The sequence below is a fragment of the Anopheles darlingi genome, chromosome 2 (genome assembly GCF_943734745.1).
Source record: "Anopheles darlingi chromosome 2, idAnoDarlMG_H_01, whole genome shotgun sequence".
Classification (NCBI taxonomy): Eukaryota; Metazoa; Arthropoda; class Insecta; order Diptera; family Culicidae; genus Anopheles; species Anopheles darlingi.
Window position 1 is genome coordinate 91,346,902 of NC_064874.1, and position 23,236 is coordinate 91,370,137.

General features: G+C 50.1%; 1 protein-coding gene across 1 annotated transcript in view; it reads right to left on the minus strand.

Moving 5' to 3' along the window:
• LOC125952879 (beta-1,4-glucuronyltransferase 1-like) overlaps positions 1-23,236 on the minus strand; it is a 78,930-nt gene that overhangs the window by 6,616 nt on the left and 49,078 nt on the right. The window contains exons 3-4 of the mRNA XM_049682634.1: positions 6,331-6,683; positions 473-1,356 (exon numbers count right to left, since the gene is read on the minus strand). Coding sequence (XP_049538591.1) covers positions 473-823 — 351 coding nt within the window. The 5' untranslated portion in view covers positions 824-1,356; positions 6,331-6,683. The remainder of the gene's footprint in view (positions 1-472; positions 1,357-6,330; positions 6,684-23,236) is intronic.

Sequence of the window (23,236 nt, forward strand, 5' to 3'; positions counted from 1 at the left end):
CAATTAGCGTAGCATGAAATGAAGGATATTGTTTGTCTCGCAAAGTTCTCTAATTACACCGAACCGTGGTGGGCAGCGTAGTAATTAGCCGGGTGGAGGGTTGGTTTTACCTTTTCTAAATCAATACCTGAAGTGCTTTTTTGGATCGAGACCTACCCTAGCGTGCGCGTGATTGGCGTATATCATTGCACACCACCGTTCAGCGTCACGCGACAGCATGTCGCTCGCTGGATGCATGTCCCCGAAAAAGTGTCGCCATTAAAGCCATAGAAACCAGCGCCCTAAATGTCCCTGGTAAATGCTCGAACCCCGAAAAAAGCCTTTTTATTGCTGCATTAACACGTGCCAGGCGTGGCTGTTCCGTTCGGCAGCTCAGACACTGCCTGAACAGGTTGACCTTTAGACCGGACCGGGCAGCTTATGCTGCTCATTAAGAACCCCATAAAAGCGCATTGCTGTCCCCGAAACTTACCCCATTTTCTTGAATTTTTAACACTAAATTGCTGTGCCCTTGTTGTGTTGACTGCTGCTGCTGCTGCTGCTGTTGCTGTTGCTGCTGTAGAAGCTGTTGCTGTTGTTGCTCGTATAGCTGCTGTTCGGCTTCTGCAAGTAACCGCTGCTGCTGCTGCTGCTGTTGCTGCGCTGATGCTAGGAATGGCTTGTACTGTGCGGCAGAGGCCGACTGCTTCAGCATCTCATCGGAGATGATGTAGGCCGGACCGATGGCGAAGTTGCCGCTGCCGATCAGCAGATGACTGCCGATGTACAGCAGCACCGCCAGGTTGATGAGGATGCTGCAGCGCAGAAGCCAATTGCGACGCATTCTGATGACGTTTGGGAGCTTCAGTTTGGGGCCGTTACGCGTAGCTCGGGATCACCGGTGAAAGCAGTAGGGGAGGGAGGGGGGGGGGACCACCTCCTCGGTAGGCAGCTCTACAAGGCTAGATGCACAAGATCTGGGTAGCTAAAGTGTGCGCACACCCTCACTACAGTGCCGGGGTGCGTGGTCGCTCTAGAGTGCGTTATTTGGTCCCGCCAAACGGAAAAGGTCGCGAAGAGCTGATGTGCAGAAGGGGACTACCGTCTACTGCTGGCGATCGAGGGCACACCGTAGAGGCCTTCGATAGTTTCGGTTCCGGTGCGACTTGTTCACTGATCCACCGCTACCAGGGATGACCTCGTCGTCGTCGTCTCTCGGCTCCAGCAAACTCCGGCAATCCGTAGCGTTGGTGCGGTCGAAATCGGTCTCCGTCCCGCAATCTGTGTCATCGCTTTTAATGTTCCGTTCCGCAATTGCCGTCGTACGCGTTCACCGTTGGAATTTCGATTCCCAGCAGCAGTACCACCGATCGGGATCTGCAATGCAAAGAGATGAGAGGGATGAGAGAGAGAGAGAGAGATAGAGAGAGAGAGAGAGAGAGAGACGAATGACGAAAAGAATTCAAACGAGTGTGAGTCATAGACAACGGTGCGAAATGCACGAATCATGCCATGAGAACGATGAGCCATACCGATGGAAGGAGATCGAAGGAGGGATTGAGATCACGATCGTCATTACTATTATTGAGCGCGTGTACCTTACGCGAACACCTTCAAACGTCAGTTCTGTGGTGCCCATTGATTCATCACCTCATCGCTAGACATCGGGGATGAGCGATGGGCATTGTGCCTCCACGGAGAGGCCTCCCGGAGAATGATGGTGATATCGGAAAGGACTGGGAGTTCATGCTGTGAGCCCATGAATTCCCGTGCAGTGATGTCAGCGCTAACGCTTCGAGTTAGGATATTGTAAATGAAGACGCTTCAAACCGTCCACGTTGTTCTGAGGATCATCCGTTAACCTTCCTGATCCAAGCAGTAAACGGAACCCTTCTCGGACACGAGATGGTCGAAGCCTCCGTAGCCTTGAGCTGGACTTCCCTATCGTTGGCTCGAGCAGATGGGATCCGATCGTAGCATTGAAACCCTGGACCACTAACAAGCTGATGTCATACTCCTAACTCCAACAGCGCGGTTTACAACTTCGTGAGGTTGAAGGTTGAAGGTGCAGATCGAGGCAAAACACAAAAAACGGCGGCCAAGGAAGGAATATCTAACCGGCCGTACGAGACGAAATGTTCTGGAAACAAGCAAACGTCCACGCACCACAGTTGTCGAAATGGAGTTGTTGTTTTTTTTGTTTTTTGGACGGGGGGACTCCCTCTCTTTCGCACTCGCCAGACCACATTTGAAGGTCATTCCGTTCGGTGTTCCGGTGGACCTGATTATCGCGTCAGTTTGATGGTGTCGTCGCTAAGAGGTTTTAGTGATTAGCAAGCAACAATGTTCTGGACGAACTTGGCCTTTGGCTCTTTGTTCCATCGATTCACAATGTTGCAAGCCAGTGAGCGAGCTGTATAATAGTTAAAAGCGAAACTGAAATGCATCCTCTACACTTCATTTTAATAGCGACTTCCATTCTGTCTGTTGATAAGAGCCAGCATGTTGAAACCAGGAAACACTACTCGTAAATATTATGGAAAATTTTAGAAGATTTTAAATGCAAAACTGGCAAGACCTGTTGCCGAACGCATGCATCTTGGGCATCGATCGATCAGAACATTCCAATACACTGTCGCTCACGGGGTTTTCCCCAAGTTGGTTGGGCTAATTAACACTTTGATTTCGACCGTATCTGTGCAAATATGGGACGCAACGCAAACCAACACACAGTGAAAAGAGGGTTAAAAGTGGACCGCAACCGTGGATGACTAACTGTGAAACTCCCTGTTGGTTTCGCTTCCTTGGGAGCGACAGAACAACAAAGTCGTTTTAGGGACAAAGCTGTGTTTGGAATCGACTTGAAACACACATCCTCATTTGTATAAAGTGTGTGAGGTGTAGAAAATTGAATTTAATTGCGTGCTCTTTTCCGATTTCCCCGCTTGTCTTACCAACCAAAGGAACCTGCTGCGTCCATAAATGTAGTGAATGCTAATGTGATTATCGCTTGCTTTGCGACCGGGAGCGGTCGTAGCGCTTATTATGGAAGCCAAACTCTCACATTACCAAGCCGGTGGTGGGTGCCTTCGACAGCAAAACTTTCTAGATTCCCGCACTCCAGAGGCGTCCCCCGATGGGCACCACTGAGGTCAAAAGCACACGCCCATTATTGCCCAAGAATGCTACTAGAACGCCAGAACGCACGCAGCACATAAAGCAGAGCAAATGTGTGAAAATTCCACACAGAAAACAGACTAATTAATGACAGCCAAGGGAATCGCTTAAGGGGGGAATGGTGTGGGTGTGGGTCGGGTCGGGTTAGCGATGTCCGTTCCGCAACATTCCACGCACCACACGCTGCTCGCATCAACTTTCGTAGCTTTTGGCAGCACAACCCGTGTGATCCGGAATTTTGCACCAAAAACCACGACGTCGATGTCTGCTCCGGTGTCCTGCCCCGAAAAACCGCCTCCAAAGAGGTGACCTTAGGCGGAGGCGCTCGCCGGACTGCACCCATCATTGAAATGCAGCCCGAGTCGGAACTTTGCCGGCGCCAGCAGCAGCAGCAGCAGCTAGATGCAAATGCTGCACACCACCCGGTGTGTGATCCCGGTTGCATAATTGCACTCGTGGCAAGTGCACGTTGCTGTAGGCTTGTATGTTGGGCCTGAGAAACGGTGGGGCCCCGCATGTATGCAACGGCATTTCGGTGTCGAGCGCCGCAAAGGAGTGTGCTCGGTGGGGGCGCGCTCTTCCCTCTCTCTCTCTCTCTTTCTTGGCGATGCCGCGATGACTATCACACGACCGGCTCTTCACCAGGCATGATGGAGCAGCAAAAGGGATTCCAGAAGACGCTGCCAAACTCCCGCTACATACGGCGCCGCGGGACATTTTCACACGGATGGCCAACGGTGTCCGCCGCAATCATCGCGCCTTACGTCAGTCCCCGCTTGTTGATGGATCAGCGGGAACGGATTCGCATAGGAGAGCGCGCCCTTTCTTGGCCAACTAGCGCGTTCATCGTAATAAACCTGGCACACCATGGTCAGGGTCAATGAATCGCTGGCGCTGAATTGCTGGGTCAAATGTACGAGGTGACGCGCTCTCGAGACGCTCATGCGTCCCTTGGGAGGATTGTGGTAGGTGGGCGGTTTTGTGCGATTAGTACGAGGTGCACGTTTACGATTTTATGGTGTGCTGAAGGCATCACGTCGCCGGCGTCGTCGTCGTCGTTGTTCGTGCCCTTGCCGACCTAACATGCCACTTGGCGAAGGCCGCGAAGGGACATTAGTCACCGAATATGCTGGCTGGGTCTGGGTGTAAGGCGTGGAGTGCATTCATCGGTAACATCCCATCCCAGAACATACGATCAAGATGGACCGTCCAACAGGTGTCCAACGGCCAGGTATAGTAGAGTCCCCGTGCCGTGTGGTGCCGGACAGATATCACAAGTCGATTGTATTTTTCACAAAACGAAATGGAGTCGACGACACAAACGCTTTGCAATTAATGTTTTGTGACTTCAATCGATCGATGCTGCTACATTCATCCGACTACCCGATAGAATGGTGTCAGTTAACAGGGCTTCAAACGCTCATCGTTATCGGGACGAGAACCAAGTAAAACTTTCTCCCCCTACCGAGAGCTGGCTTCCCCTTTCTCGACTAGCACCGTGGCATCTGTCAGTAACAGAGGGACCCGCCTGGTCGTCTGATTTGCTCGGCTGAAGAAGCAAGGATAAAAAGGGACCACTTTTTGTTCGCTTATTTTTTGAGTTGACGTTGATGGCCATGCGAAAAGGAAGAAAGGATTGTGCTCAACTCGAGTCTGCCAGGCTGCCCGGACACACGTCAGCTTTGCACGGCAAGCAAGGCGAAAGAGCTTTGTTCAGCTTGCAGCGGAGGTCAAACAAGCAGTTTTGCCGAGTTTTTGCTGGACATGTTTCGATGTTTTACCGCAGAATGTTCCCTATTGTGAAAGGACAGCTTTTTTTGACCCGTTTCTCCCTTTTTCGTCACCAGACACTCAAAAACTCATCAAATATTTATCAGGATGTGAACTAGTTGCGTTATGCCATTCATGATATTTTGTATATTTTCTTATGTTTGATGCTTTTCGTCGTTCTGTACGTTGTTAAATCTCTGAACAAGAATGCGTCTTCTGGGTAATGTGGGAAATTTGTGGCATTGTGTTATATCAAATGCAAAGTTAAACACAATTCATTTTCTGCGTTTTTGGCTAATTTAACCAAAGACCGTTGGTCAACAGTACCCCAACTATACAGCTTTTAATTGAATCTTGGTCATAACTGCCGTAATGCGACCGAGTTCTTGGAACACGCCACAGATCTCACAAACCAAAGAAGGAAAACTGATTATTTCTTTTACCACCATCCAACTGACCAGCGTATACGTGTCCAGCAACAGTTCATTTGTGATGAAATTAACGAAAAGTTAATCCACTTAAGAGAGGTCACCAAAGGACGCTACGCAGACGGCAATCCTCTGCTCACCGCTCTCCCCCGGGGCTCCATTAGATCATCATTCTTCTCGAATTTCGTACTTCCATTGCATCCTTCACGCAATCGAATTCGCAAACAGCTCGCTTCGCCGTCCACCGAGCCCTGGTCTGGCTCTGGCTCTGGTTCTGTTGCCCCGCGCATAAATGCATTGAGCGCCATTGCAAATGTTTGAGCAACGCTCCGGTTCGTGCTTGGTCCGCGAGGTCGCCACGGATCAATGTCAAGTGAGGCAAATGAGCCGTGTCACCATCGTGTCACCGTGTCGCCGTTGGCGATCCTTTTCGATGGGTAACACAGAACAACAACAGTGAGCACATGGCGGTGGTGCTGGCGCTCGCGAGGCCCGTGTTTGCCATTGTGAGCGTCGCTATTTGTTCAGCACTTTGGCTGATTGAATGTTTGACTTTTTGATGTGGGTCTGCAGGCGTAAAAGGCAATCATCGTCGTGAGGGTGAACCGCGAGGATCAAAGATACCGTTTTTGATGGACCCGTGCCCGTGGTAGTATATGCGGATTCGGTTACTAAAAAAGTAACTTCCTTTTATGTCGTTCGATTGACACTAAGTGCATTGCGGCTATCTTGAATGCAGCAGACCCAAATTTCTATATCGAGGTCTATAAGGATATTCAGTTAATGTTGATGAAAAATAATAGGTAAAGCAACATTACTTTAAAGAACATAAATCCAATTAAATGTGGGTACTATTTTGAAATGCAGCTTATTAGGATTCAGATCTGTTGAATAGCTAGTAGTGCTCTTCGCTTAGTCCACGGTGCACACTATCTGCCCTAATGGATTCATCTAGTTGAAGGTATCAATAGCTTACCACTTTTTTCCGTCGCTTAATGCATTTTCCGTTGCTGACGATGCCTTCGATACCCGCCGAAGCCCTTCGAGGGCACATCAGTTCAATCGCGACGTACGACCATAAGCGGGGGGTGAACCGTGACGGTCGGTGGCAGGTAGCTTTTCCGTAGTATCGAACACTAAAAGGATTCTATCCGCTTACGATTCCGTTGGTGCTGGCGTTCGTGATGCCGCGTGAGGCGCTGCAAGGTTGCACGATATGCAAGGACGACGATGCCGGCGACGATTACAATTCATTCGCTGTCAAGCGCTCAACGGTTCGTTTGGTTCGTGAGTCCAACAATCCAGTACTCCACACAATGACAATGAGTTCTAACCGAAGGATAAAAAGAGGAGAGAAAAATCGGGGAAAATACACATTAGATTCAATGTTTCACTTCCGTTCACCGGGAGGCCGACATTAGTAAAGGGCGAAAGAGAAAGAGAGAAAGAGAGAGAGGGGGAGTGAAGGAAATTTTAAAATCGATATTTAACCCCCTCGACATCCATTTCAATCAGTGCGCGCCGCATTACCACTAACGGCTATTTTCGCTCCGTTAATTGACAATTAACCCATAAGCGCCGATCAATGCGAATAAAAGCGCCAGAACAAAAAGAGGTAAAAGGAACCAGAAACCACCGGCCGGCCTGATGCTTGCAACATAAATGCGAAACAAAAAAGAAGGAAACAACATTTGCATTTTTCATCATAAAAGCAGGAAACATGGTTGCGAGTAGAGAGAGAGAGCCTGGAATAAGAAAACCTTTCCGCAACTAATAGCAGCATAACGGATCGGTCGTCGGCGTCGGCGGGTTCGCTAAATGCCTGAAATTCGATAATGGATAGTGGCGCGCTTTCACGTATGTGATCTGGCTTAATTGAACAGAGCAGCCGCAACAGCAGGGCAGATGTGAGGAATGCAGATGTGGAGACCAGGTGTGGCAGGGGCAGGAGGAGACCGACGGATGCACTTCAGGAGATTTATGCATAATTGAACGTTTAATTAACCGGCGCGAGGGTTCCGTCTGAGAGTTTAGCGTCCGTCCATCCGTGTGTGTGTCTCGTGCAATGGATTGGCAAATTTGATTTTGCGTCCGGTTTGCATCGAATCGGCACCGATTGGTGGTTGGCGTTGGGAATGGGACTGGATGTCCGCCCGTCTGGCACCGGAATGCAGGAAAAGAGGCCGCAAATATCATTTCAAAAGGTCTCGCTCGCAGGTCGTGTAGTGCGGAGGTAGTGTGCGTGTGGAATTTAAGCGATAAATTATCGGGATTAAATGATAAACGAAATAATTGCATTGCATACTGCGGTGCAGCTTATCTCGGTCGGTCAGAGAGCCGTACGGTAATATGATTTGTGATACCGATAAGGGCGATCCTGGAAATGGGCATTTGGCTCAGAAAACATTTTTAATCTCATTTTGAACCGATCGATTCCGACGAAAGAATGCATGTAAAAAAGAGACACTTTCATTTGTGATGCAGATTGCGCTCGAATGCAGATTGCGAAACAAATGACTTCACGGCAGGTGTTAATGAATAAAACACTAAAGTCTGACGATATTAATCGCTGTCGAACAAGCAAAGGGCACATTAATCGAGATGACCTGGGCTGGGTGTTATAATCCTTTCCATGCCAGGGGGAACGGAAAAGAAACAATCAATACATTGCACTCTGACTGGCACGCTCCTCTGGACACTGATGGATGCGTTCTGTCAGCTGCTGCATACATCTTCTTCGCTTTAAAACCCTCGCTGCTACACCCTGGAGCCTCCCGGCCTATTCGGTGATGTAACCAACCCGTGCCCACCCACTGGGAGGCCAATTAGCATCGGGCCACTCTTTCACGCGATGCGGGAACGTGCCAGGTCGAGCAGCCAGCCAGCCAGCCAGAAGCTTGATTAAAAACACTCAACGCAAGTTTTCAACAGCAACAACAAGAACAACTGGCGCCTTCGGGTGGAGCTGGGACTGTCGATTCGAAGGGATGCTATTCTCTCCCTTGCATCGAGGATGGACGCGCAGGTGGCGCCCGCATACGCATACCGCAACTGAAGAAGTTGGAAAACTTTAATTAACCAGATAAGTGATACCGGGAGCAGATCAGAGCGTACGAGCAGCATAAAGGTGCGGATAAATAAGTTCGCAGCTCATTGTTATGCTGGTTGCAAGGTACTGGCCAGGGTGGCGGCCGATGTATGCCAGCGAGCCGGTAAACCGGTTCCCCGATTCCCCGGGAAGGGGGGAACGGCACTTGGTCGTGTCGAATGAAGTTCAGGTGAGTCAATTTGTCACACAGCGATATGAACGCTCCGGTGCTTTTGTAATTTAATCATGCCTTAATTAGGGAGCTTTTTTTATTTATTTAATTTTCAACCCACCCAGGTATGAGGAATTGAAATGGGAGAAAAACATGGGAGCCAGTGTGAGGATGAGTGCGAGAGGAGTAAGCGAATAAATTGTTTACAACATAATGTAGCATTACCATTAAAAATAATGTTCGACCGATGATTTGCATAAAATTACAATCTTTAAATCATAAAAAAGCCACCATTTATGGTGCGCCGGTCGTGGGTCGTGCTTTATAGACTGGCTTTAACTGGAACGCGGTAGAGAGAGAGTCAGTCAGTCGGTCAGATGATGTGCATGTCCGACACCACAACCTGACAGCCGGCGCTGCATGCGATGGACCACCGACCAACGAGTTCTGCTGCCGCTGCTGCAGCAATCGAGTGCAGCGCATGCATGGCCCCAGTAGTGCCAATGCATTGCGTGAACGTGCGTGCGTTGGTTGGTTGGTGGCGTGGTGAATAAATCTTTGTTTTGTTTTCGAAACTTCACACACACGCGACCACTACTGCTACTCGGGGCGGCTCAGCCTTCGAGCAAACACGGCACACGCTGCAAATGCACCAGTTGGCCAATAACAACATTGGAACATCTTGTGTCGTCGCGCGGCTTCATTAACTAGGCCCCGATGGCTATATGGCTGGCATATGGCATCGTGGCCGGGAACTACATTTAATATTAAATCAATAATTAATTATGTAAATCGCTCACGAGCACGCATCGCCTCGGCATAGAACATGGGGAAAAGGGGTTCGCCCTTTTACTCGCGGCTCGCTCGCAACTGTCCGCCGTGACGTGCCTGCCTGTTTCCGGAACATGGCACATGACTAAACGGGGGTGGTGTGTTTTTGGATATCACGGCGTAAAACGGTGACAGACATCCGGCGTATAGTACCTCGGCCCTCGGTCTCGTGGGACTCTTGGTTTACTTGGCAAGAACTTGGCGAAGGCACGTGACACCGGTTCGGGGGCTGCCGCTAACGCTCCATAACGCTAATTCGATTACCAAGCAACACAATTCTGTGCTCGGCGGTTGTGCCAGGTACGGTCCGTTTGTCAGAACATTATGTATTCGTGCGAGAAACCGAGCTGTACGGGTTCAGGAACTGCTCGTTATCCGCCGTCCAGTGGGTTCGGTTCCGTCCGGTGTGACATTCTCGACAACCCATCGGAGACCACTTACACCGCCGATGGGTGCAGCAGTGCAGCAGTACGCGCAATGGCTGCGTGTTTTGTATCTTTTGCTGTCACACCGATCAAGGATCGAGATAATGCTTACTTGAGCCAATTGCAACGAAGAATATCCCGCTCCTCGGTCGGAGAGATAGGCGACCGATACTGCCATGACGTGACCTTGCACCGAGCCGCGAGTCCTGAAGGACACGGTTTAGACCGCGCACTCAAGCGAACATGGACCGTACACGTCTCGGAGCTTAACAAACGATCGTGATCGTATCATAAAGTGTAGCCATACCGGCTGGCCGGCACTCCTTCGCAGTGCATTCCTGGAGTGGTTCCAGTAAGGAGTTCTCCTTGAGAGAGGGAGAGAGTATGCGCTGGGTTGAAACCACGGTTGTACTGCATGGAGTTATGGAAATTGCGGCAAATGATTCCCCCAGACCCAGACCACTAAAGCGCTGGTGAAATGTGATCGCGTGCTGATCTTTCGCCAACAGCGCGTGCTGCAGAGAACAAGGAGTGGCTAAGCCCTGGAGAGTGTTTACCGTGCGTTCAACGCGCAGAATCGCCCAGAAGGGGGACGCCGGACTATCGCGCTATTATCGATAGAACTCCGGAACCGCAGCCAGCGCGGAACACTCGCGGGAAAAAAATGACTAGCAATTTGTTCGAATTTAAGGCCCACCCTGCCTTGGTGGTGCGATTATCGAGGGTAAGCCAGTGTCGTGCCGTGCCGTGCTGGCCAGCTACCCCGAGCAATAACAACACGATGCGCACACGCTACTCAACAACAACTTATGGTCATTTGTATGGTAATTTTTCGCGCTCGATCGCATTTTATTGCGATTCGATTCGCGTCGTCTTGTAGCAAGACGGGAGGCCGTGGAGCGGGGGAGAACGCAATGATTTGAAGCAGCAGCAGCGGTGGCAGCAGGTTTACAACATTAAAGCATTCGCAAAACGGCACGGAACGGTACGTGATTGCGTAAAGGGTTGCATCGGAACAATTGCACAACTCATCACATGGGGATGAGGCATCGGTACCGGCACCGGCACCGGCAGTAGCGGCGGGAATTGAGTATTGTCCCCGATAATAGGCATTCATCCCGTGAAATTGGGAGGGAGGGGGTAGGGATGTATTTTAGCAACAAAAGTAACATTTCATTTTAAGCCACTTATGGGTAGTGTTTAGCTGCTAATGGTCGGTGATGAAATTATTGAATGTTTAACAATAAGATGATTGACGATGATTCGTGATGATTGTACTGTAACTGTTACAACTTTGTTATAAACCTATTTACTTTCAAGGCAACATCAATTTCCACAACAAATATTTTGGCATATTGAAATTCTATTAGAGATGTATAGAACAATATCCTTTTCTGTTTGAATTATCATAATTTTCAGATATTCAAGAAATGAACACGACCATGAACACTGAAAATATCGCTCTTGCTGCCGTGCATACTATGAAACGTGCAGGGCTTCTCTGAACTATGCATGTCATGAGAATTGCCGACGACGACCCAGTTTGTAAAGTCTTCTTAGAGTTTGTACAATAGAGAAGGAGTAGTACAGCTAACCACCGAAGCAGCCGATTTCGAAAAAATGTAAAGGCTGTTCAATTGGAGCGCAGCGGCTTTTGATCGCGAAGAGATTTCTTTAGCACTCCAAGACACTACGTTTTTGTAGCGTCTGATAAGTAGGTAAGTAGATTTGTAATACCTTTTAATTCTTTTATATTAAATTGAACTATGCATATGCAAAACAAACGGCGAGTTGGTTACCACACCAAAACCACGTTTGAAAAATGAGTGAAATGAGTAAACAAATATTGTACCGCTTTCAAACATCTCTTGATAAGCAAACGGGGCCGTAAAACAATGAATGATAAATGGGCACGAATCAAAACTGATGCTGATGATCGCTCAATCACTCGTGTGTAATCCATCACGCGCGTGGCTGAGAGTGTGAGAGAGCGAAAAAGAGCCAGTACTTCAATCGAAAATGTTAAAAAGCAATCACCACAATACAAATATTTAAAGCAAATCGTCGGTGCTGGTATTTTCATTGCAAATCCAGTACGTTTTACGATGCTATATCAAAGTGCTTTGTTTGCATAATGCTTACTGTACTTGGCCGCTTCATCAATAATGGCACTCGACAAATGTTCTGTCGCCGTTTTGCAGTTAATGTACCAACAACGACGCTGTGTTGAGCGCAAAACGTGCCTCAATCATAAATTATTCTCACTCCCTCGGATCTTTTGATGTTTGATCCAACCGCTTGGACCGGTCTACCAAGGTTTATCCTAGCGTCGAATTGGCAAACCAACCCCTTTCCCCCGTACGCAAACATTTCGCCGCTCACGTACCGGTAGGAGTACCGCTTTAAAATTCATGCCACTTATGTACACCTCCCTCGACGTCTAGCTTTAATTTAAATCCTGGATCCGCACGACGGTGAGCTCAGCCCCGACCACCACAGCGTGCCATCGGGAAGTTTTCCGAAAGGGGGAAATTTCATCAGCATCACAGCATTCGGGACCACCGGAGCCGTCTCTTGGCGAAGGGTTTGCGCTGCATGTTGCAAACTCACCTCACGGAAGGGATTGTTGCAAATATTTAAATTAAAATCGCACAGCACACGCCAGAGAAGGGAAGGAAGTACAGAGAGGGGGGGGGGGAAACACGTCCAAATTCGCCATTCCGTTCACGCCCCTTTCGCCACGATTCCGTTGTTTATCCGGCGACTGGTTGAGAGCGATTTTAAAACATCAATCCTTGAGCCGAAAAGGATGCTGGCCTTTGTGCACACACACACACACCTAGCGAGACGCACACTGGAGGAAGCGCAGTGGCTGCAATGTCCCCATACTACATACTTCCCTGGACTGCCTGTACGTGACCATTTCGATAAGAGGGGTGATTTTGGAACGCAATTTGCTGTTTGGTCTGCCGGGGTTTCGAACCGACCGGAAATGGGCGGAAGTGTCCAATCGGCCAACATAAATTGCACTTAAAAGGCCGACGGTGCGAATCGGTCCTTTTACCCTTCCAGACGCGATAACCGCGAGCCAGACAGACAGACAGAACCCGAACACGTGGCAGTGGCAGTGATGGAGGCGCATGGTACTCTCTCTCTCTATCTCTCTCTCTCTATCTCTCTCTCTCGTTTTTATGCCCTTCAGGATACGGCCCGGTACCGCCGGTGTATGGTTCACCCGACAACCCGCAGTTTGATGCTTAATTACGGTATATTGTATTATGTGAAAACGGACAGATGGGGTCCGGAACATGGGGACATCGACATTTCCATTTCAAATCCCCCGGGATCAGCAATCCCTACTGTACGGTTCGTTGACCAATGGAAAGGCGTCAACCGGTGGTAATGCCGGGGAAATGGCGAAGCAGTTAATGTTCACTTCGTGTCTAACGCGCTGTCTGTGTGTGGGTGTGGTAAGCTTGGTTGCCAATTTGAGGGGTATGGACATGAATAAATTTAAAGCCGTCAAGACAGTTTAACTGCTCTCGCTCGCCTTCGCACGTGTACCAGAGCGTGACAAAAGTCAATTTCGCTCTTAATTACTAATTAACCTTTGATTGGGCGTCCCTTAGAACTGTCTTCGTCTGTTTTTGATGCGTGCTCTTCAGCTGTCAAGTACTCTCGCTCAAGAATGCGGTCCCGTAGGAACGCATAAGGTACATTGTGCTTTGTGGCACATTTGCAGCATCCATCAGCATATAGGTGGCAGGTTTCGCGTTGCGGGATGATTGAAATGCAATCCCAACTATTTCCTCTGGGAAATGGACCGGTTGCTTCAACTCAAGTCCATTAATCTGACGATACACCGTTCCACTACGAGAGACAGACAGACAGACAGACAGGGACAGGGAGAGAAAGCAGATGCTCGATGGTCAGTCGCATTAACCTCAAGGGCTAGGCCGCAGGCATGCAAAGCTGCGAAGCTAAATAGCCATCATCAGGCGCCGAAGAGATTTCCAGCAAGATGGCCGCTAGGGCTGGCATGTCACTGGGTGGTGGGCAAATATCGGATCCTCCCGACCAACCATCATCCATTAATCCTTGCCCGAATCCAGTTGGTCATGCATCGACGAACACAACCTCTACCCTCTCGCGAGTCTCAATCAATCATCGTCTTTCCATTCGTCGTTCGCGACTGGCTGGGTTGCTCATCTTTCCACCTCCACGGTGACCACCACCACCACCACCATGATCGAGGCCGGCCAACGTCTTTCCGGACGCAAAGCAAACCTCACACTGAACCCAGGTCGCTGGTTCTCCGGTCTCGCTGGTGGAAATATGCGGATAATATTTATGATGCACACCGGAACGGATCGGGCCAAATGCGCCTCTTCCCTGGTCTCTCTTCGGTTGGCACCACGCGCTGCCGAAGGCCGGAACGACGGTGAGGTTCGACCCCATTTAAAGGTTAATCCCAAATATCATCCCCGGCCGATGCCGGTTGTCTCTGTGTATTTAAATTAATCATCACGATCATCACCGGGGTCCGGGGTCCGGGCGGTTCGGTTTCGGTCCACGCGCGGCTAGAGCCTCCGGAAGGCTAGAGATTAATTATAAGCCTTTGTGTCGTGTGTCGCGGAGACCCCGGGGGCAGGATCTGGTGTCTCAGGTAATTTTATTTAATTAAAAACCATCATCACCGTCGTTGGACGGCTTGGTGACGACGGATACGACGGACGATTTTCGGAAGTGCAGTTGCAGTTGTTGTGAATGTTATTGTAGCGTTCCCATGGCGGGCGCTTTCAGGGCTTCGCCAAGGTTTGCGCAGTTGAACCATTTCGCAATCGTAGAAACTCTAACCGCTTCAGTTTCCCACATGACGAGAAGGTCACAGCAATGCGGCCGTACGTACGTCCGATTTGGAGCATCAGATCATCGGTGCGTTTGTCGTGGTGTTGTGCAAGAAGGTGTCTAGTGCTTGGTCTGGCCACATCCCGCTGCGCTCCGAAGGCGAAGCAGCACATTTAGCAATTGGTTCCGAGGCGTCCGCAGCAACAATTGATGGGCGGCCTCCGTCTGCCTCACTGCGCATTCATCAAACACATAATACACACGCACACACGGCCCTCGGTCAGACACACATAAAATTCCCCCCACCCTTGGGAGGTGGAATTTGATGAAACGATGTGCTCGATTCGCATCGAAAGCGTGTCTTCCCAACCACCTCCGGCGGGACGTGGTGCGAGAGACCTTAACCCCCTGTCCTGCAACGCGACAGCCATGCGGAAGTGGCCCGAAAACCTCGAAACGATACGCACACACACAGACACACGAAATTGCCAGCGCGTTGTTTTTTTTTTTTTTGCGGCATCCTCCTCTCCGTCGTCCGCAACTTCTCGCAAGTTCTCACCACCAAAAAATGCCCAAAAACGAATCTCACGAAACATAACATAAACATTAACATCAGCGCAGGGGTGGCGGCCGACCGTCAACGACAGCGCAACCTGTGCTTGTCTGCTGATCGTGGTGGGCGCAGCATCGACAGTCCATCATCGATGCCGCTTACATCTTAATTAGCGGTTCTGTTGTCTCGGGTCTCGCTCGGGTTTGCTTTTCTTCGGCGAAGCTTGCGGCGAAACCAAACATCCACGCAGCAGCAGCCCCAGCGCTTGGGCCCCCTGTGTTGGTTGAAAACAGTGAAGGAGCGTTCAGGCTACACAGAGCGTCCCCTCAACACCAGTCTTCGGCACCTCGCGAGTCTGTGCGAAATTTGAAACCTCATTTTTGGGCAGTTCGTTCCGCCAGACCCCCACAAAAGACGCAGACAACCTTTGCTCTTTCTCCCTCTCTCTCTCTGTGTGTTGCGTTGTTGAGTTTCGAGTTAATATTTGAAGTTCGATTACCAACAATTACGGCCATGGACCGAGTTTCGATGTTTGGCAACAGCCGAAGTCGCTGCACAGACACACACATAAACACACACATCCGAAAAATGGACGCTTTCGGCTAGTAAAACTTAATAAGCATTAATTACAATAATCAATGGCCAGACTGGTTGGGGTCAGAGACTGCGGTCTAACAGTCTTCGTGTGCGTGTCTGTGGACCGTATGCCAGGCTTCTCGCCCCGTCGTGGCTCGTTCACTGTCGGTGGCTAAAGAGCCACCAGTGTTACTCGCGTGACTTACAGGTGACGTATTCGGCCCTAGGGGCACTCCCAGGAATAACTTGAGAACAAAAGCATCGCATGGCACTCCTCCCCCCCAGCCGGGTATCCACTGCTACTTCGGCTGCTCTGATTTTAATAAGCCCTTTTTTTTTGCTCAATCCCGTACTTAGGGCAGCTGATTAAACGCTGGGCGCGTATCAATTTACGCGCGCGCTGCCCTATAATTAGTACCGACATGTCGTTGGCGTTGGCTTCTCTCCCTCGCGCGCGCCTGTTATGCTCAGAAGAGACACGAGCGGTCTTGGCCAGCGCTTCCAGCGATCCAGCGATGGAAATGTGAGCTCACAGAGAGCACACGAGCGCTATCTTGAGATCCTATATCCGCGCACTATGTAGCAACAGCTTTTAATGGATTTCAGTCAACAAAATGGTTAACGCATCTCTCGGTGCGTCTTCTTCCATCGTCCGTTTTGCTGGACTCGTTGATCTCTTCTCGACCAAGACGACCACGACGTGCGACGGCTGACACTAATTAAACCGCGTTATAAATGGTTTCTTAGAAGAGAGGGGCGCCCCCCAGACCCCCCTCCCCAACTTCGCTCGTATCGCATCGGATAAGATCGAGTGCCGCTGGTAAAGAGTGGTGCCTCCTCCTTTCAGCATGCGGTGGTTTGTGGTGTGTGCCGAGTGTGTATGTGTGGTGTCTGAGATCATAGCAGGATCAGATGAAGATCGATTCTCTCGTGTACCATCCGCACTCGAAACCCCTCCCCTCTCCACCAACAAGCCACCCTCCCCTTTGCGTCCGTTAATCATTTCCACAAATTGGCTTGGATTGTTTTATGTTTATGCTGCACCGCATCCGAGGGAGGAACCGACGAGGGGTTCTCGTCGAGACGAGACTGTGTGCTTCGGGGAGGGGCGTTCGTTGTGCGGTGTGTTACGGGCTCCTTCATTTATCATGGGGATTCACGACGGGAGACACACACACACACACAGATCGTGGTGAGCTTCTTCCGGGCTGCCCCGATGACGACGGTGCGCCGCCATAAAACTGCCACTTCGTCGATAATTAATTCCAGCACATTCCAGCAACGGTGGAGGGCACCTGGATCCATGCAATCGCTATTAATAGAATGGAGGAATTCGCGTAAGGAAAGAACGGCAGGACGAGCGAGCGACCGACCACCGGACCCCGTCCAAGTCGGACAAGACGTTTAATCTGGGGAAAGGGGTTGCGGGCGCGACGGTGCGCGATTTGTAATCAGTCGCCTGCATTACACACACACACACACACATCGGCAGGTGAAATCGAACCGCTGCTGCCATTGTCTGCCGCTTTCTGGTTCGAGATGTCACCGAGTTGTGGTTGTCGATGTAATCCGAAGAATCCAAGGGAATATGGGCTGACAGTAACATGGACACAGTGCCAGCCAGGCCAACCAAGCAGTACCAGGACGATGTCTTCCACTTGGAAGGAAAGCAAACCATGGCTTTGGATGGTCATGGCATCGATTTCCGAGCGCCAAGAGGCGCCAAGGTAGTTATCTTCCCGGAACGGATATTGGATATTGGAATCTGCCGGACCATCATCCGGAGGAGCGACAAGTCCACGCGTTCCGCAGTCCATTCCATTCCATCTCTAGCTCGAACGGTACGATTTATGATCAACTCCGGTGGAGTGGTGGTGGAGTGGAAGAAATACCCTCCAGGGGGAAACGACCGGAACGTTGGCAATATTAATTACTGGAGCAGATTTTTAGCTCTTTCCGAGCTTCAGTGCTTGCTTCTGCTCTGGACTTCTGGCGAGCGAGCGAGCGAACGTTGTGACCACCGGATGCGTTTATGCTTTTTGTCCTCCACCCCGCGAGGGGTTATTGGTCGTGTTAGTGCTGCGCTTTGGCCGTTCCCCCTCCCCCTTGTCCTTGTCCTTGTGCCGTAAATCACCCTTTGGCGATCCGACGGAATCGGAATCCTTCATTCCGTTCCTCACGCTGGTCCAAGTTACGGGAAGCCGACCATAAACCCTTTCGTCGTCGTCGTCGTCGTTGCTTTGCGCTATTTAGGTTTTTTCGGCATAATAATCTTGCGATCGATCGATCCCCTGATGACCTGATGAGAGTCGTTGGCCCCCGGTGCGTTGGTCAAGGTCACCGGGGAACGGGCTAATTGGGGTCGGCCGAAAATTATGAGAAGCAGCAGCGACGAGGGCAGGTTGGAAGTGGCGCAAACACAAACACAAACGTTCGGTTAATTTGCGTTTGCCCCGCAAGATCATTCGCCGATGTCCCTCGAGACGTTTTTCGTGCTCTTTGATCTTCAATAATTCATCGAAGGAAGTCGTTCTGGCCCTGTCCAGAGGCGAGGGGAGGCGAGGAAGAACGGGAAGCGTTTGTGTTGCGAGCGGATGTACCGCTCACAACATTCGCTTGCGCGAGGTTTTGGTAATAAGTCATGAAAAACTATGCATTTCCTTGTATTGAAATGAGTTGAAGGCTGCTAAGTAATAATTATCGTTTCACAACAAATACCAGGTTGATTTTGCTTGTTATAGATTAACTAAAGCAACCTAAAGCGGATAAATACTTCCTTCAAAATATAGTTAGTTTATTGCATTGATTGTTTCCGTATGCTTTTTAAAATCTTTCATCAAAATGTTATGTTTGATGTACTGATGTTCTTCAAGCTGTTTTTCTAATCTTCCAAATATTTCATGTTTTTGGAATTAATAGAAGACAATGGGCCAAAGGATTCCTTAACTCAATTTCCTCAACAACTGAACCCAAATAAATTGCAAAATACAAACAGACCATATCCCGCAAACACAATAACCGAACCCGAAGGACGAAAAGCTATCAAGCAAGCAATTTAACGATATTAAAATCATCGATTTATTCTCGGACGAAGGCACTTGCCATCCCAATCGTAATTGGCCTCTGCCAATCCAATTTGCATTCCTCTTCAAATTCGAAAGGACATTCGTGCTTCAACGCAGTAGCCAGAATCGTCATCATCATCATCATTAGACAACTGTGCGTGAGGTCAAGAGTCAAGTGTTTCCAAGAACGCAAAAATGTTCCAGCCAAGTAAATGAATTAAGGAGAAGGAGAGAACCATGAACCAGGGGGATACTAATTGAGTGCTCTTGGTATTGTCAAGTCGATTAATTGAGATAACGACAGTACATCAATATTGTACGCAAAGTGGCGTCCTCTCCCTCTCTTCCAAGTCAAGGATCAAAATTCTTCATTCCAGAACTTCTCCGACTCTTGAGCACGAACTCAATTTTGGAGACGACCGCTACGCTACAGTAGCACAACGCAAAGCAATTGGTCACGAGGGGAGGGAGGGGTGCGTGTTATGTGAAACGGAAAACATATTATTACCAGCACCTACCGGGCGCTTCGATCGATCTAACTACCGCGGCTGATGGACCCTCCAGGCGAGATGGTACTCTATATAACCTGCGGTCAATACAGGGGACTGCATTTTCTAAAATTGGACACGAACCTAAATGCCGCGCCGGCTGTCTAATGACCGGTTTGCCGATGCTCTACACATCTTATCATAACATGCACCCCCCCACCGACCTGGTCCGGTTCATGTAGACATTGTAACCAAATTATCGATCTAACTACTCCCTCTGGGGAGGGGGAGAGAGGAAGGGCTACTCCGGTAGTGCTCCGGTATGCGGTTCAACAATGGCCCGGTTCACGATCCGGCTTTGTGTCCGGCTAATGGGGATCGATGGACTCAAAATTGGTCATTGTTCTGTTTGATTGCGTCCCGAAATAGCTCCAAAAAGAGACCGGGGACGAGCCCGGCGATGGTGGTGGTGCCGGATACATCCGCTTCATTACGGGAAATTACGGGATCAACCCCCCTTCCTCCCCGCTTCCCCCTTGGGCCGGTGCGCACCATCAATCAATTGACATTAGGACGATGCATCGTCGCCACTTTGGCGACGGTTAGCTATCCGGGGGTCGCGCACGCGAAACTCATGCTCCGGCTGCCTGATTACCGGTCCGGTCTGTTGCCTGGTCCACCTGCTCCGGTCCGGTATGTAGAACAGTAGAACGGTGAACACAGTAGTTCGTGTGCCGGAGGCTAATCGCTGGAGTGGAATTCCCTAGTCCCTCATCGGGTGGGCATTCGGACGCCTATCACGCCATGGATGGCGTGATGGCGTGTGCCACGAGGTCAAGGGTTCAGTGACAAAGAGAAAGGAACGGGGGAATAGAAATGCTTCCGCGGCTCCAACAATGAGAGTTGTTGGTTAGCCGATGAAGGTCATCGGCAGGGACGGGACGCTATTCAAAGCAGAACCAAAATTCCATCAATCGATGGCGCCTCGTCCGCCTTGTCACCATTGTGCGGTGGTGGTGGTAAAAATGGTAATGGTAGAAGCTCGCGTGGGTTCTTCGATGTTACTGTTATACTCACGCGGCCAACGCCTCGCACACACACACTGCTCCAGTTTTGTGATCAACCGACCGCCTTCTATAATGATGGTTCGTCACGCAACCTACCGTGCAAATCTCTCGTGCCACTTCCACCCAAAAAGTGGTCCACACTTTGTCGTCGCCGGTTGTCGTCGTCATCGTGAGGTGAGGAATCGGAATCCCATCGGGGAGTTCAACTTTTGGGTCCGCGACGTCCTCCCTCAAAGATGAACAACCCATCAAGACTCCGGTCGCGAAGTTGAGGCAGTCCGTCCGGCAGCCGAACTGCCTCCTCGCTGGTTCGATTTTTCGGAAGCTCGTCTCGTCTGGCCATAACATAACGGACCCCGCGTCATCATCATTACCAGACGGTCGGTCCGGTCGGTCCAGTCGGTCGGATTATCAGCACCAACAGATCAAACCCATCCCGGGGGTACCACAATGGTTAATTTGAGGGTCTTTCAGGGAACCTACTAGTTCCAGGGACTCATTAAATGAATATGCTCATTTCACTCCCTTTCCGCGGGGGAAAACCACGGGGTGCGGCAAGGGAGGGAGGGAGGGGAGGAAACTAAATTCATTTGCCGGAGCCGAAGAGACGCTCGGTGCAATTTGAAGGTGAAGATCATCTGACCGATGATCGCGCAGAAACACACCCATCCCCCTAATGGTTCCACATTCCAGGTCTGACTCCTCTCTTTCTCTCTCTCTCGCACGCACACACCAAATAAGGGGCTCTGCCAAGGGTCAACAGCTTCCTGGCGAAACGTTTGACGCCACTAGATGGATGGAAGATTTGGGATTCCATTTTCCCATTAGCCCACCAACAACAACAACAACACACATCGCCAAACAAGCAATGTATGTTGTCTTGGTGGCACCCTTCTCCACCCCTCATTGCTTTTTTCTCCGAAAGTCACCGAGTAGGGGGGTCAGATCAGCTCTTGTTCCTCCGAAAAAAGACAAACATCGCAATCGCAAATCGGCTTCCATACAAACAGCGATTGCGCGAATACAGTTATCCAAATGTTACCGACCTCTCAAAAGTGTCAATTTCACACGCTCGATCCGGAATGTTTGCGGGGTAAATTATTAAAGAACGCGTAAAGTGTCGCGCACGAAACAATCACCCAAGAATTCACACACACACAGCGAGTATTCGCACACTCGGCTGCCTGGGATTGACCTCGGCCACTCTCGCTGGCACGCTGTACAAGGCATTATGTTATCAAATTTCCTTTTTCAGCCAAAAATTTAAACCAAACCAAACTGTCCAGAGCATAGCTAATGAGCCATGAAATCGTGCTTCATTGCATCTCTGCCAGTGTGTGTGAGTGTGTGTGTGAGTGTGTGTGTGCAGAAGGCAGCAGCAGCATCAGTACACTCTCAAGAAAAAGGGAAAAAACAGCCTCCAAGTTATTAATGTGTTCTTGCAAAAGTATAATGCCGTGATTACCCTCTCTTGAGCTACCCCCCCCTGTTGTGTGATTCTCTCTATGTGTGTGTGTGTGTGTGTGTGTGTGTACGTCATAAGAGTGTCGAGAGATCGAGTCTCAAGCAGCTTCAATCCGAGCAGCATCTGAAGCATCATTTCGGGTGTTTTTGTTCCTCCTCCTCCGTGGCATGACGTTCAGACATTGCAAAAACCTTCCTCCTCCTCCACTACTCGTACTCTGTGTGTGTGTGTGTGTCTTTGCCGGTCCTACGCTGCTAGGTTTAGCTTGATGTGGCATGTGGCACCACACTAACAGCCCCGAAAGCCCTCGAAAGCGGTCTATATCGGGAGGGATTTTGTTTCAAATGCTGCCATTGCCTTGGATAGTTTTGTGGTGGTGGCCAAGGGGTGATGGAGGAGGGGGGGGGAGGGTGGCTACCACCGCTCGGTGTACACTGCTCGGTGCGGTCTTGCTGCGTCATTATGTTTTTGGGTTTCCTCTCCATTCCCAGCCCACCAGCAACCAGCAGGCGTGTGAGTGTTGGCAGCCTGATAAGACTCCACTTGGTTCTGTTGACCTTTGCGTACCATCCTCCTCGGTGGCACGCCGGCAGTAGTCTCAACCAACCAGAGACCTCCCCCCGCCGCATCACCCTTTCTGCCAAAAGTACAAAGAAAAAGGGATGAAGGGGGGAAGTGGAGACAAACCCAAACAACACACTTAATGGGTGGGCGAGAGATTGCGGTCCATGTGTAACCCATTGTCCGCCGAGAGACGTCCGACGAGCATAGATGATTCTTCCGTTCTGTCCCGCTTTTGGCCGAAAAGTGGCCGAAAGTTCGGTTCTGGCAAACTCCACGACCAAATAGGCGACCAACTGGAGACCATCCCCCACCCCCCCTCACCCCGTGGAAATGTAAGAAACGCTTTTGGTTCTCACTCATGTTTTAACCAGCATTCGAGCTTTCTTCGAATTCGAAAAGCGAACCAAAAAGCCTTTACCCGTTGGAGAATTCATGGTCGCTTCGATCGATATTAGAAATTCATTCGAAACATTCGAATGTCCGTCGGTCCGTGTGGTGCTCCGAGTGCTCCGTGTGCCTGGGTCGCACTTTCTAAGAAAATTTATTGAATTTTTCATCATCCGCCGCCCCACACAGGACGGAACAGTGCTTGGAGTGCGGTATCTGTCTCCGATCGCCGCACCACCCACAACCCCAAAAAATAGGATTATAAATATCGAATACCCTAGGCCCAGGCTAGGTATTCAGGTCCTCAGTGAGCTCTAGATCCCCTGTAGAGACCACGAGCACGAAGGCAAAAA